Consider the following 13,871-nt stretch of genomic DNA (forward strand, 5'->3'; position numbering starts at 1 on the left):
TCGGTAACTTGCATGTGCTGTCTTATCCAACTGCATCTTTTCAACATTTGGCGTTCCATGTTCCTTTGGGTTACACAGTCTTTGGCATTCGTGAGGGCTGGTAAAATACAAGGAAAACTATTTTTAAAGCAAACAATTTTGTTCAAGCAAATGGGAAGATTGTTCTTGAATATAACACTCCGCCTTCCATAAGCCTGCCAAGCAACTTCACTGCTTGTATTTCCATCCATTGTTACATTCATTCATTCATCTACCGTTCCGCTTCTCCTCACGCGGGTCGCGGCCGCGCCGGAGCCTATCCCAGCTGTCATCGGGCAGGAGGCGGGGTACACCCTGAGCTGGTCGCCAGCCAATCGCAGGGCACATAGGAACAAACAACCATTCGCACTCGCGTTCACGCCTACGGGCAATTTAGAGTCTTCAATCATCCGACCACTCATGTTTTTGGGATGTGGGAGGACACCGGAGTGCCCGGAGAAAACCCACATAAGTGGGGCCGGGATTTGAACACCGGTCCTCAGAACTGTGAGGCAGATGTGCTAACCAGTCGCCCACCGTGATCATTATTTTTCATTCTTTTATTTGTTATTATTATTCTCCCAAGCCGGTGGGATGGAGAATGACTGGTTAGCACATCTGCCTCACGGTTCTGAGGACCGGGGGTTCGATCCCCGGCCCCGCCTGTGTGGAGTTTGCATGTTCTCCCCGTGCCTGCGTGGCTTTCCTCCCACATCCCGAAAACATGCATGGTAGGTTAATTGAAGACTCTAAATTGCTCGTGCCCTGCGAATGACTGGCGACCAGTTCAGGGCGTACCCCGCCTCTCGCCCAGAGTCAGCTGGGATAGGCTCCAGCACGCCCGCAACCCTAGTGAGGAGAAGTCTTATGGAAAATGGATGGATGGATATATATAATCGACAATACAGTCATAGTAAAAGGTACAAGCTCAAAGGATTTTAGCTATGACTTTATTATAGAATAATTGTATTAATTTTATACTTACATGTTGCTATAAATGTGAATATTTATATTTTATACATATAACTATATATCTATGTATATCAATTTATATTTAGAATGGCTAAACATAAAATATTCCATGGCCTCTTGACCTAAAGAGTAAAAGAACAAACATTTCAGGCCACATAATTGAAAGTCTTTTTATCTTAAAAAAATAAATAAATCACATATTCTGCCTTAATAGCACATTTTCGTTGACAATATAGTTAACCTCATGAAAATCGAACGAGGAATGAGCAAGTTTTGATTTCTTTGGAGTGTTCATGCATTGCCATTGACGGGAACGTTGCCCTCACTAAGGTGGCCGCCACGTCAGCGGTCGAGCTACTCCGGCTAACTGGGTATCTTGCCTGCACTATAACTCTGGGATCTGACGTCACTGGGAGGAAGTCGTTACTCGACCCGGAAGTAATAGTTTTCTGTCACATGTGGAGAGGATTTCTTAACTGCGAGAGAAACGTGCTCGTTTGTTGTGAACGACATCACGCCAACTTTTTTTGTTGTTGTTTTGTTTCTCCCCCAAACTGCTTTCTCGAGACGACCAATGACACGATGGAAAATCTAGAACTGAGCTTGTCAACACTGGCAACGATATGTAGCCATATTGACGAAAGTCACAGCGGTCTAAGCCAGTTCCTCTCAAAACAGGTTAGGGTTTGTTTTCCCCACTTTTTTGCTTCACCTGTTCATGGCACGATTGCCTAAAAAAAAAAGTCATCGTGTTGCTTCATGATGCTCTCTCTCCAGACTTGGAGTCAGCAGGACAGACGCGGTATTCTGGAGTGCCTGGCCCAGCTGCTGCTGGAGAAGGATTATGCGTTGCTCATCGCAAGACACTCGCGAGCCCTTGTTCTGGACTTACTGGAGCGGAATGCGGAGAGGGTTAAGGCAAACGGCAAGATCAACCACGATCTCCACGAGCGCCTCTGTGTGGCCCTCAGCAAACTTCTTTGCATTAGCCCCGATGCTCAGGCGTAAGCAAGCAACCCATCTACTATTCCTCATATTTACGACTTATTCTTCTTATTAATGTCCTCTATTATTCTGCCGTTTTTTTGTTTTTTTTGTGTGTTCGGGGTTTTGCTTTAGGAGCGATTGCGTTTGTATCACGATTAGTGTTTGCTGAGTCGATCAAAGTACGGTATTGTTTCATTTCGAACAATATGATCCGAACTGATTCATTGGCCGGAAATGGATTCAGGAACTTTTTAGCCAATAAGTCATCCCATGTGACTGTCCATTAAATGCCTTCACACTGTACCTTTCGGGGGAAATGTCTTCGATTCCTGTTGTTTCTTGTAAGGGCAATGAATTATGGTCAGTAAATCTAAAGATTTTCCAGACGTACTTGAAAACGGCAGCTTGTGTTTATATCCATCCATCCGTTGGCTATAGCGCGTATCCTCACAAGGGTCGCGGGCGTGCTGGATCCAGCATATCGCAGCTGACCGGGCGAGAGGCGGCGTGCGCCCTGAACCGGTCACCAGTCGTGATGTCGCGAGATGTGCCGAGTCTTCGAGGCGCGTGTCGAGTAACGGAGGCGGCGTTTTACGAAGCGATGGCGTCCGAAGTCTCGGGAAGCGCTTCAGGGTTTGCTGCGAGGTTTGACGGCAGTCTCAGTCCCTCGTGCAGGCTCCATTCAAAATGTGGGTGTTTGGATAAAGACTGTGTAGTTTGGAGAGCGTTGACAGCAGTCTGGACAGTAGAGATGGCGATTCGTCACTCCTCGGAATCTCGGAAAGAGGCTGCTGCCCGCTGACCCGGCACGCCCTGGTCTAATAGCGCTTAAGCCCATGCCATTTTCCCAAAGTGACATTATACCACCTGCCATACCAGTGGTGATGAACATTTTAAGCACACGGAATATGTTCAAAAAGAATCTATTTTACACTTTATGTTTGGGAAATGACTTGTTTACAAACATTGTTTTGTAATACACAGTCATCCACGAGAGCCAAAAAGACGGCAAAATGCAACGCAGCACCAACTAGCTGTATGTGGTAAAGATGCAGCTGCCTGTGATTATGCACTTGGCCAGCAGGCGGTTCCGTGTGCAATGAAGCATCAAGACACGACCCGTGACTCCAACCGATGGCTCAAGTGTGACAATGCTTCATGAAGCGTCATCTCGCCATCGCTTGTCGCCGGCCAGTCGACAGACAACCATTCTCGCTTTATGGGGCCCGGTAGTCCAATGTAGTTCACCTCGGTGTTCGTTAAGGCGAAGTCACTGCGGCGTGGCCGGCCCGCGTGCTGCAATTTGCATCAAGTAAGTTGAACAGATTCTCGGACATAACCGTCACGTCGACGAGAGCGTCATGTTGTAGTATTCGTTCGAGCGTAGTTGCCATGCCGAGGTTTGGCTTTAGCAACAGGTGCTCCCTGGTCATGGCAGGGGTCGGTTGTGTGCTTGGCCATGATCCGTTAGAAGCGGATCACTAGGCGAATACGGGTGGACGTCAGGGTTCACGCGGACCGTCAAAACGGAGCGATCGGGCCCTGGGGCGAGGACGTCGGGCAAGGGGCTCGGGCCGTTCTGTTTACCGAGCCGCGGATAAACCCCGATAACTGCCTGTGCGGCGGCACGTCTTCGACGTTCTTGCGGGGTCGGGAACGAGGACGACTACCGTTTGGGTGTGTCGCGTTTGGGTCAATAGGGCCAGGAGTCAGTTTTCTCGGCACGAGTGATTGTTGCAAATATACATATTGAGAATTTTGGGATCCTATGTCTCCGTGTGGGTCTTTTTCTTCTGCATAGCGAAGCCTTTAGGTGCCAAGTCGCGCAGTTGCAAACTGGACGGCGTGCGTCCATACCCAAATGGTTTTTATTATTCGGGTGAAAGTTTTCAATGAAAAGCGTTTTGAAATGTTTGGCATCTTCCATGTTCGGTTGGTTTAAAATCCCGAAATCCGCATACCCGTGGTGTTTCGAGCCCCCCTTGTTTAACAGTCAGAGATGGTTACGGCTTCTGGGTGGTCAAATTCACGGGACAAAGCCTGACAGAGGGCTCGATAGTCGGACGACGCATCGGCTGGTAGTTGCGCAATTTGGCGACTTGCTTCCTGGCTAGACGTGACCTTGATAAGGTCAAGTTTATCCACCTTCTGGTGGGTGTTTTGTCAACTCGTTGCAAAATTTCGGATGCTGCGGTTTGCGACAGTGTTTCTTGTGTGTGGTTATTCTACACGCAGAAAGCAAGCGATTGTTTTGACACTAAGTTCAAAACCGCGCAGCAGAGTCTTTCGAGCGAGGTTCTTTCGACGTTTTGTGTTCGCCGTCGCTCGTAAGTTGCGCTACGTTAGCATTGAAGACCTCGAGGCTCGCGTCTTTGGCGGATTCTGCATCGCCCGGGATGAATGGATGGATGAATGAAAGCTGAGCCATGATTGTGACAGGTGGGCAGTACCCGTTGGTTATACGCAACTGGGCTCTTAGGGTCGTCAGCGCGTTTAGACTCGTGAGTCAAATTGAGGTCTGATATACGTGTTTGTGTTAGAATAACGTTACGCAAAAGACGTAGGTTGGGGATCGAGGCACGAAATTGTTCAACAATTCAACGGCGTTCGCGAGCTGTGCTGCGATGGTTTATCGCGCGGTTGGGGAACGTGCGTTGAAACAGTAGGGGAGTTACTATAGTGAGAAGAAAATGACGTTATTTTTCTCGTTTGGTGGATCCAATTAAAATTGATGCATGATGCAATTATTTGAACACCTTGATGACTTCGAACAATTCTGATGGAAACCCTGGAATGTTAAGTCAATTCAGCTCGTTGAATTAAATTGCAACTTTGACTCATCGAATCAATTCATTTCTTTAGCTTCGGTCAATTGAATATGATAATGTCAGTAGACTCATTTAAATACATGTAATGACTTACAGTGGTGTTGGCTTTGGGAGCCAAATTGATTTTGTATATACACGAGTCGTTTGGCTTGTTTTAGAGACGAAAAGTGTCGAAAATTCGCGGCCTGAAACGGTTAATTCATAAACTTCGCATGTGACTTCATTAATTGTTGACTTATTAAAGTAGTCACAGCGAATGGTTTGAAGTTGCGTAAATGTAGGAACCGTAAGGGACGGAACGCTTTCAAAATATAAACGTGCATTGCAGGAGTAGCTCGTTGCAGTCGTTCGGTTAGAAGTGGACGGACGGGAAATCAGAGGCACAAAGCTTCAATCGTACAACCATAGCGGTGGCGTTCAAGCAACGCAAGTGAAAACGGAAAGTTTGAAAATGAGATTACAGAGATGCCCTGTAGCGATCAGCTTCGAAAAGCACAGCTCCAAAAGCTCGACACAGTATACCACGATGCCATGCGCTTTGTGACTCACTGCTAACTCTACTTCCTGGACAATTTCATTGGTACGACTCCACCCTACCGTCGCGCTCTGCTCACCACCCGCACTCTCCGTTCCCGCACTTTTATGAAACTCTTCGTTCCTAAAGTCCGCACTGCTTTTGGTCAATCTTTTCAATTTTCTTCCCCAAAAGATTTGCAACTAATGATAAAACTCACGTTATTTTAAAAGTTAGTAAGGGAACCTGCCTGTTTTGAACCTTCTATTCGCCATGTACAGCAATTTGGTATGCAACCATCACACTGTACAGATTGTTGTCTCTGGATTTGTTTTTGCTCTGTCGTCTGTTTGCGGTCAGGTGAGCAATGCCTTTCCTGGATAAATAAAGGTTGGATAAAAATAAAGTAATGCAACTCTTTTCTGCTTATCACTGTAAGGTTTTCTGCAAGGTACTTCAATGATACACCTCCAGTGTTTCAGAGACTCTTCTTTACCAGTGAAGAGGCATCGACTGTTCAGTATGGTCCTAGACGAATGAAACTGCGTGACCTCATGGCTGCAACCCTTCGCTTCCTCAAGAGTGACTGTGCCAAGTTTGAAAAGCTCTGGGATTGGAGTCCATGTGTTTCCCAATTGCTCATGAGCGACGTCATGGTTCGGGGGTAAGAACTTTGTTCCTCCTTTTTCCACTTGTGGGTGAAAGCGGAGCCACAGACAAATATTCTGTTGCGTTGACAACAGCAGCAGGATCAATTCCGAAGTTTTTCAGGTAATGCAGATCCTATGCAGAGGATGTTGCATCCGTCTCAAGACGCTTCATGGCTATATTAGCTCAAAATGTTGCTTCCACTCAATACTGAGCAAAGGGTTTGAATACTTAATGGCCATGTGATATTTCAGGTTTTCTGTTTTTAAATAAACTGCACAAAATTCATTTCAATTTCTTACTGTGTGTACATTTATGAGGAAAGAAATGAGCTTAAATGATTTTTGCAAAATGGCTGCAGTATGACAGACTGAACAATTTTAAGGGGTTATGAATACTTTCTGTATATGATGACGTATATGTAAAGTTGGACACTAAAGAAGGAGAAAAGGCTCTGTACAGGTTTGCCAGACAGAGGGATAGAGATGGGAAGGATGTGTCGCAGGTTAGGGTGATTAAGGATAGCGATGGAAATGTGTTGACTGGTGTCAGTAGTGTTCTGGACAAATGGAAAGACTACATTGAGGAGTTGATGAATGAGGAAAATGAGAGAACAAGAAGAGTAGAAGCAGCAGGTGGACCAGGAAGTGGCAATGATTAGTAAGGGGGAAGTTAGAAAGGCATTAAAGAGAATGAAAAATGGAAAGGCAGTAGCTCGTGATGACATTCCTGTGGAGGTATGGAAGCATCGAGGAGAGGTGGCTGTGGAGTTTTTGACCAGCTTGTTCAATAGAATTCTAGCGCGTGAGAAGATGCCTGAGGAATGGAGGAAAAGTGTGCTGGTGCCCATTTTTAAGAACAAGGCTGATGTGCAGAGCTGTGGGAACTATAGAGGAATAAAGTGGATGAGCCACACGATGAAGTTATGGGAAAGGGTAGTGGAGGCTAGACTCAAGACAGAAGTGAGTATTTGCGAGCATTGTGTCTTTGTAGATCGAGAGAAAGTCCATGACAGAGTACCCAGAGAGGAACTGTGGTACTGGATGCGGAGGTCTGGAGTGGCAGAGAAGTATGTTGGAATAGTACAGGACATGTATGAGAGCAGCAGAACAGTGGTGAGGTGTGACAGGAGAATTTAAGGTGGATGTGGGACTGCATCAGTGATCAGCCCTGAGCCCCTTCCTGTTTGCAGTGGTGATGGATAGGCTGACAGATGAGGTTAGACGGGAACCCCCTGTGGACTATGATGTTTGCAGATGACGTTGTGATCTGCAGTGAAAGCCTTTGCTAGGATGAAGAGCAAAGTTTATAAAACAGTGGTGAGACCAGCCATGATGTATGGATTAGAGACAGTGGCACTGAAGAGACAACAGGAAGCAGAGCTGGAGGTGGCGGAAATGAAGATGTTGAGGTTCGCTCTCGGAGTGACCAGGTTGGATAAAATTAGAAATGAGCTCATCAGAGGGACGGCCAAGGTTCGATGTATTGGAGACAAAGTTAGAGAGACCAGATTTTGATAGTTTGAACACGTCCAGAAGAGAGAGAGTGAGTATATTGATAGAAGGGTGATGAGTATCTCTCCATCAAGGAGTTGAATTTTATTTTTGTTCGCAGCGGGACTCCAACCATGACCCTTTGGGTTCAAAGGTTTCTAAGTCCTTACGCCTGAGCTTCTGTTACCCTATCCTGAGATATTTCCACCCCCCCACCCCCCCAAACAAATGACACTTGATTCTTTTACTCTAACAGGTACACTGCTCATTGTTTAGCACTGGTCTCTCATATGACTGATAATCAGAAAACCATCTTTTTGAGTAAGGTTCTGACAAGTGATGAGATTCTGCAAATGAAAATCAGGTATGTGTTTTTCTGTTTTCCGTCTGTATCTTCTGTGTCATATCTAATGATTCATCCATCCATCCATCCATCCATTTTCCAAACCGCTAATCCTCACTTTGGTCGCAGTTGTGCTGGCGCCTATCTCCGCTGACTTTGGGCGAGAGGCTGGGTACACCCTGAACTGGTCGCCAGGCAATCACAGGGCAAATATAAACAAACAAACCATTCGGACTCACATTCACACCAATTTCCAGTATTAAATGAACATACTATGCATGTTTTTGGAATGTGGGAGGAAACCAGAGTACCAGGAGAAAACACATGCAGGTCGGGGGAGAAACTGCAAACTCCACATCGGGGCTTGCACCCACGGGAACCGGCCGGGCATAGCCCGAAAGGGTAATGTGGGTCCCCCTTCCCATGGGCTCACCACCTGTGGGAGGGGCCGTAGGGTTCGGGTGCAGTGTGAGCTGGGCGGTGGCCGAACACGGGGACCTTGGCGATCCGATCCCGGCTACAGAAGCTGGGGGATGTGGAATGTCACCTCTCTGACAGGGAAGGAGCCTGAGCTGGTGTGTGAGGTCGAGAAGTTCCGACTAGATATAGTCGGGCTCGCCGCCACACATGGCTTGGGCTCTGGTACCAGTCCTTTTGAGAGGGGTTGGACTCTCTTCCACTCTGGAGTTGCCCATGGTGAGAGGTGCCGAGCAGGTGTGGGTATACTGATTGCCCCCCGGCTCTGCTCGTGTACATTGGGATTCACCCTGGTGGACGAGAGGTTAGCCTCACTGCGCCTTCGGGTCAGGGGACCGGTCCTGACTGTTGTGTGTGCCTATGCACCAAACAGCAGTTCAGAGTACCCACCCTTTTTGGAGTCCTTAGAGGGGGTGCTGGAGAGCATTCCCACTGGGGAATCCATCGTTCTGCTGGGGGATTTCAGCCTATGCACCAAACAGCAGTTCAGAGTACCCACCCTTTTTGGAGTCCTTAGAGGGGGTGCTGGAGAGCGTTCCCACTGGGGAATCCATCGTTCTGCTGGGGGACTTCAATGCTCACGTGGGCAACGTCTGACAGACTCCCCTGTCAGAAGAACTTTCACCTTCTACCTCCGACAGAACTTTGCTCATATTCCAGGGGAGGCGGGGGACATCGAGTCTGAGTGGACCATGTTCCACGCCTCCATTGCTGAGGGGGCCGACCGGAGCTGTGGCCGTAAGGTGGTCGGTGCCTGTCGTCGCGGCAATCCCCGAACCCGTTTGTGAGGGATGCCCTCAAGCTGAAGGAGGAGTCCTATCGGGACTTTTTGGCCTGTGGCCAGCTGATGGGTACCGGGTGGCCAAGCAGAATGCAGCTTTGGTGGTTGCTGAAGCAAAAACTCCGGCAGTGGGATCATGGAGAAAGACTTCCAGACGGCTTCGAGGAAATTCTGGTCCACCCTCCGGCGTCTCAGGAGGGGTAAGCAGTGCACCATCAACACTGTGTATAGTGGGGATGGGGTGCTGCTGACCTCGACTTGGGACATTGTGAGTCGGTCGGGAGAATACCTCAATTCCACCGACACGCCTTCCCATGAGGAAGCAGAGTCTGGGTTCTCTGAGGCGGGCTCCTCGGTGGCAAGGCCCCGGGGGTGGATGAAATTCGCCCGGAGTTCCTAAAGGCTCTGGATGTTGTGGGGCAGATTCAGGGGTGCTGGAGAGGAGTGTCCATTGGGAAGTCGAATCTCAGATTCAGGGGGAGCCGTGTGTTTTTCATCCTGGCTGTGGAACAGAGGACCAGCTCTACACCCTAGGCAGGGTCCTCGAGAGTGCATTGGATTTCGCCCAACCAGTCTACATGTGTTTTGTAGACTTAGAAGGCATTCCCTCGGGGTGTCCTGTGGGGGGTGCTTCGGGAGTATGTGGTTTGACCTTTGCCCCACCGATTCTGTTCATAACTTATATGGAGAGAATTTGTAGGCACAGCCGACATGTAGAGGGGGTCCGGTTTGGTGGCCTCGGTATTGCATCTCTGCTTTTTGCAGATGATGTGGTTCTGTTGGCTTCATCAAGCCGTTTCCTCCAACTCTCACTGGAGCGGTTCGCAGCCGATTGAGAATCAGCACCTCCAAATCTGAGACCATGGTCCTCAGTCGGAAAAGGGTGGCGTGCCCTCTCCGGGTCGGGGATGAGATCCTGCCCCAAGTATAGGAGTTCAAGTATCTTGGGGTCTTGTTCATGAGTGAGGGAAGAATGGAACGGGAAATCGACAGGCGGATCGGTGCAGCGTCTACAGCAGGCATGCCCAAAGTCCGGCCCGTGTCCAAATTTCCTCCGGCCCCATCATGTCATAAAATCAATAGTGTGTGGCCCGCCAGCACAGTTTACCACAGTAAACAATACACACATACACACAAAAAAAGCCATTTTATATTTCACCAGGGGGTGGCAGTAGACCTGTGGCCGCACTCTCGTCGCGTGACCCCTGTGTGAACCTATACCCCTGCGGTATGTTTTTAGCCCATTTCTAAAATGGCGACTGAAACTAAAAAGAGGAAAGTTGACAACGAGGGCCGCCGTGTCCAGGACAAGTGGATTTTTTCACTGCCATACGAAACAACTGTGTCTGCCTAATTTGCCAAGACACTGTGGCTGTTTTCAAGGAATTGAATATTAAGAGGCACTACCAGACGAAACATGCTAACGGCGAACAAACGTGCCGAAAAACTGAAGCCACTGGCAGCTGTTTTGATAGCACAGCAGCGCTTTTTCACAAGAGCCCCTGACTCAAATGAAAATTCGACAAAGGTGAGCTACGAGTCTCAGTGAATTGATTTTTTTGGTGATGATCAAACCACAGTTTTGTCAGATTTCTGTCATCTGATTTGACTATACTATAGTCAAACCAGATTGCATAGTCACTATTATTCTTTGTCAAAATGCACTGGGATGTGATTTGTTAAAACAAAATGAATAAATGTTTCTAAAAAATGTCTGTTAACGTTCCTAAGATAGTTCATTTGTATTTCATTTATTATCATTTTAACCTTTAACTATCCTGGTAATGCAATTTACAACAGATTCTCATTTGCAATATCGACCGAGCTGCAGACAGCAAAGTGATATAGTTACATATTTACATGTTAATTTACAATGGTAATGGTTCGAGGAATGTCAGGCCGAATGGTCGGCCCCCATACATTTTCATTTGATCAAATCTTGCCCACTTTGCAAAAAGTTTGGACACCCCTGGTCTACAGTGATGCAGACTTTGTATCGGTCCGTGGTGGTAAAGAAGGAGCTCAGCCGAAAGTCGAAGCTCTCGATTTATCGGTCCATCTACGTTCCTACCCTCACCTATGGTCGCGAGCTGCGGGTCGAGACCGAAAGAACAAGATCCCGGATACAAGCGGTCGAAATGAGTTTCCCCCGCAGGGTGTCTGGACTCTCCCTTAGAGATCGGATGAGAAGCTCGGTCATCTGGGACGATCTCCGAGTTAGAGCCGCTGCTCCTCCATATTGAGAGGAGCCAGATGAGGTGGCTGGGGCATCTGATTTGGATGCCTCCCGGACGCCTCCCTGGTGAGGTGTTCCAGGCACGTCCCACCGGGAGGAGACCCCGGGGACGACCCAGGACACACTGGAGAGACTATGTCTCTCGGCTGGCCTGGGAACGCCTCGGGATCCCCCCGGAAGAGCTGGATGAAGTGGCTGGGGAGAGGGAAGTCTGGGCGTCCCTGCTCAAGCTACTGCCCCCGCGACCCGACCTCGGATAAGCGGTAGAAAATGGATGGATGGAAACCATTCGGACTCACACCTACAGGCAATTTAGAGTCTTCATTTAGCCTACCATGCATGTTTTTGGGATGTGGGAGGAAACCGGAGTACCCGGAGAAAATCCACGCAGGCACAGGAAGAACATTGCAAACTCCACACAGGCGAGGCCGGATTTGAACCCGGGTCCTCAGAACTGTCTGTGAGGCAGACATGCTAACCAGTCTTCCACCGTGCCTTTATTAGAATTCAATGTATATATTATATATATTGTATTTGTTTCTTCTTTTGTTCAGAGCTTTTGAAGAAGTTCAGCAGATGGAGGTAGAAAAAGCCTTGGTGTTAGCCAATGAAGGATCAGCCTTATGGCGCAAGGAAAATAAGTACACCCAGGGCCAGTTTGCATCCGAGGACTTGTCTCAGAATGTTGTGTCAATCTGTGGCATTGTGCTGTCTCGAAATACTCCAAAACAGACTGAACAGGTAAGACCCTTTCATTTGGCACATACGGTAATATTTTCTTTTCGTAGTGTTATGTTGATTGCTGTTTGCAGGTTAATGAAAGGGACATGGTGCTGGTCAACTCAACCTGCCTCAGTTTGAAAAGACTGGCATTGGCTGTGGCTTCACAGAAGCCTGTGCTCCTTGAGGGGCCTATCGGATGTGGTAAAACTGCTCTGGTGGAGTTTATGGCTGGCGCTACCGGTCACACAAAAACTACAAAGATTCTAAAGGTCCAACTTGGGGATCAAACTGACAGTAAGGTAAGACTACAATTGAAAATAAGAATAGGTCGAAACATTAGTGTGGAAATTTTTGAAGGAGCCTCACATTCACAAAACTCACATTTGTGAAGGACTTTTTGAGAATGGGGATGTGCCCTGTAGAACTATTTTGAACTTTGGCCTCACCAAATTGGAAATCCTTTTAATGGTCCAATTTTGAACGACTGTTGCTAAAATGCTGTCTGTTGGTATGCTAATATGTGAGTACAGAAAATACAAAGGCTGATAGATAAGGATTTAGCTTTGCGCTGCATGGTTAGGTGCAATTGTGAAAGAATATCTTAAATGCTAATTGTTATTATGCTAACATTTAGCAAGTTTGCAACCTGAATAGATAAAGTGCTGAGGCAGATTAATCAGGATTTTACATCTGTGGTCAGGTTTTGTTTTGAAAGAGAATAGCTCAAATGCGAGCATGCTAAAAGTTGCTGTATAGATGTACAGCGGCTGAAATAAGTATTTCCGACAATATCAATCAGTATCTAGCTGGTGTGGACCAAAAAGAGTACCATGCTATGAAGTGGCAGCATTTACTCAGAGGTAGGACCAAGTCATTGCTTTGCAACTCACAAATAAGTCTCAAGTCTTCGCCTTCAAGTCCCGAGTCGAGACAGGCAAGTCCTGAGTCAAGTCTCAAGTCGAGACATGCAAGTCCCGAGTCAAGTCCGACACTTGAGTTTCAAATCCTTTTGAGTCATTTCACTAACAAAATCAAAATATATTTTCATTGAAATATGAATATTGAATTAATGCGTATGTATCATATAGTCCATGTATATATAGAATTTATTTTCTGCAGACATCATGTTGTTTTCAAGTCCAGAACAATCGAGTAAGTGCCAATGTTCGCAGCATTAGATGGGTCCTTTAGAGCTCTTCCGTTAGGGGTCACCAAGCATGAAAACCTATCTTCTGCATCCTCCTCTCGAACACCAATTGCCCTCTTGTCTTCCCCCACGACATCTATCAACCTTCTCTTAGGTCTTCCTCTTGCTCTCTTGCCATGGCAGCTCCATCCTCATCATCCTTCGACCAGTATACTCGCTACCTCTCCTCTGGACATTTCCCTACCATCAAAGTCTACTCTCTCTAACTTTGTCTTCAAAGCATCTACCCTTGGCCCTGATGAGCTCATTTCTACTCCTATCCGAGGCTCGGTCAGTCCTAGAGAGAACCTCAACATCTTCACTTCTGCCACCTCCGGCTCCGCTTCCTGTTTTCGCTTCAGTGCTACTGTCGAGAAGCCGTACATCATGGCTGGTCTCACCACTCTCTTATTAACTTTGCCCTTCATTGTAGCAGAGACTCCTGTCACATGACACATCTGACACTTTCCTCCATCAGTTCCAACCTCCTTGGACCAGTTTCTGCACCATCTTATCACAGTCCGTACTCTTAGGGTTTAGTCCTCCACTCTCTCTATATTTTCTCCTTGTAGCCTCACTCTTCCTTATTCCCCTCCAGTCGACAGAGCCAAAATAAAGTACAGAAACTGACATACATAAAGTAGGGCGGCAAATATGGCGCGCCC

General features: G+C 47.4%; 1 protein-coding gene across 5 annotated transcripts in view; it reads left to right on the forward strand.

The window, feature by feature from the left end:
* Positions 1-1,418: 1,418 nt before the first annotated feature.
* Positions 1,419-13,871, forward strand: part of mdn1 (midasin AAA ATPase 1) — a 126,999-nt gene continuing 114,546 nt past the window's right edge. For 3 of the 5 annotated variants that reach the window (XM_061753185.1, XM_061753187.1, XM_061753186.1), the window contains exons 1-6: positions 1,421-1,668; positions 1,768-1,994; positions 5,759-5,983; positions 7,717-7,824; positions 11,852-12,038; positions 12,110-12,319. In XM_061753185.1, coding sequence (XP_061609169.1) covers positions 1,447-1,668; positions 1,768-1,994; positions 5,759-5,983; positions 7,717-7,824; positions 11,852-12,038; positions 12,110-12,319 — 1,179 coding nt within the window. In that variant the 5' untranslated portion in view covers positions 1,421-1,446. Of the gene's footprint in view, positions 1,669-1,767; positions 1,995-5,758; positions 5,984-7,716; positions 7,825-11,851; positions 12,039-12,109; positions 12,320-13,871 lie in introns of all 5 variants that reach the window. The other 2 variants (XM_061753188.1, XR_009785337.1) reach the window with 2 other exon arrangements.

The sequence above is a fragment of the Phyllopteryx taeniolatus genome, chromosome 18, assembly GCF_024500385.1.
Source record: "Phyllopteryx taeniolatus isolate TA_2022b chromosome 18, UOR_Ptae_1.2, whole genome shotgun sequence".
Taxonomy (NCBI): Eukaryota; Metazoa; Chordata; class Actinopteri; order Syngnathiformes; family Syngnathidae; genus Phyllopteryx; species Phyllopteryx taeniolatus.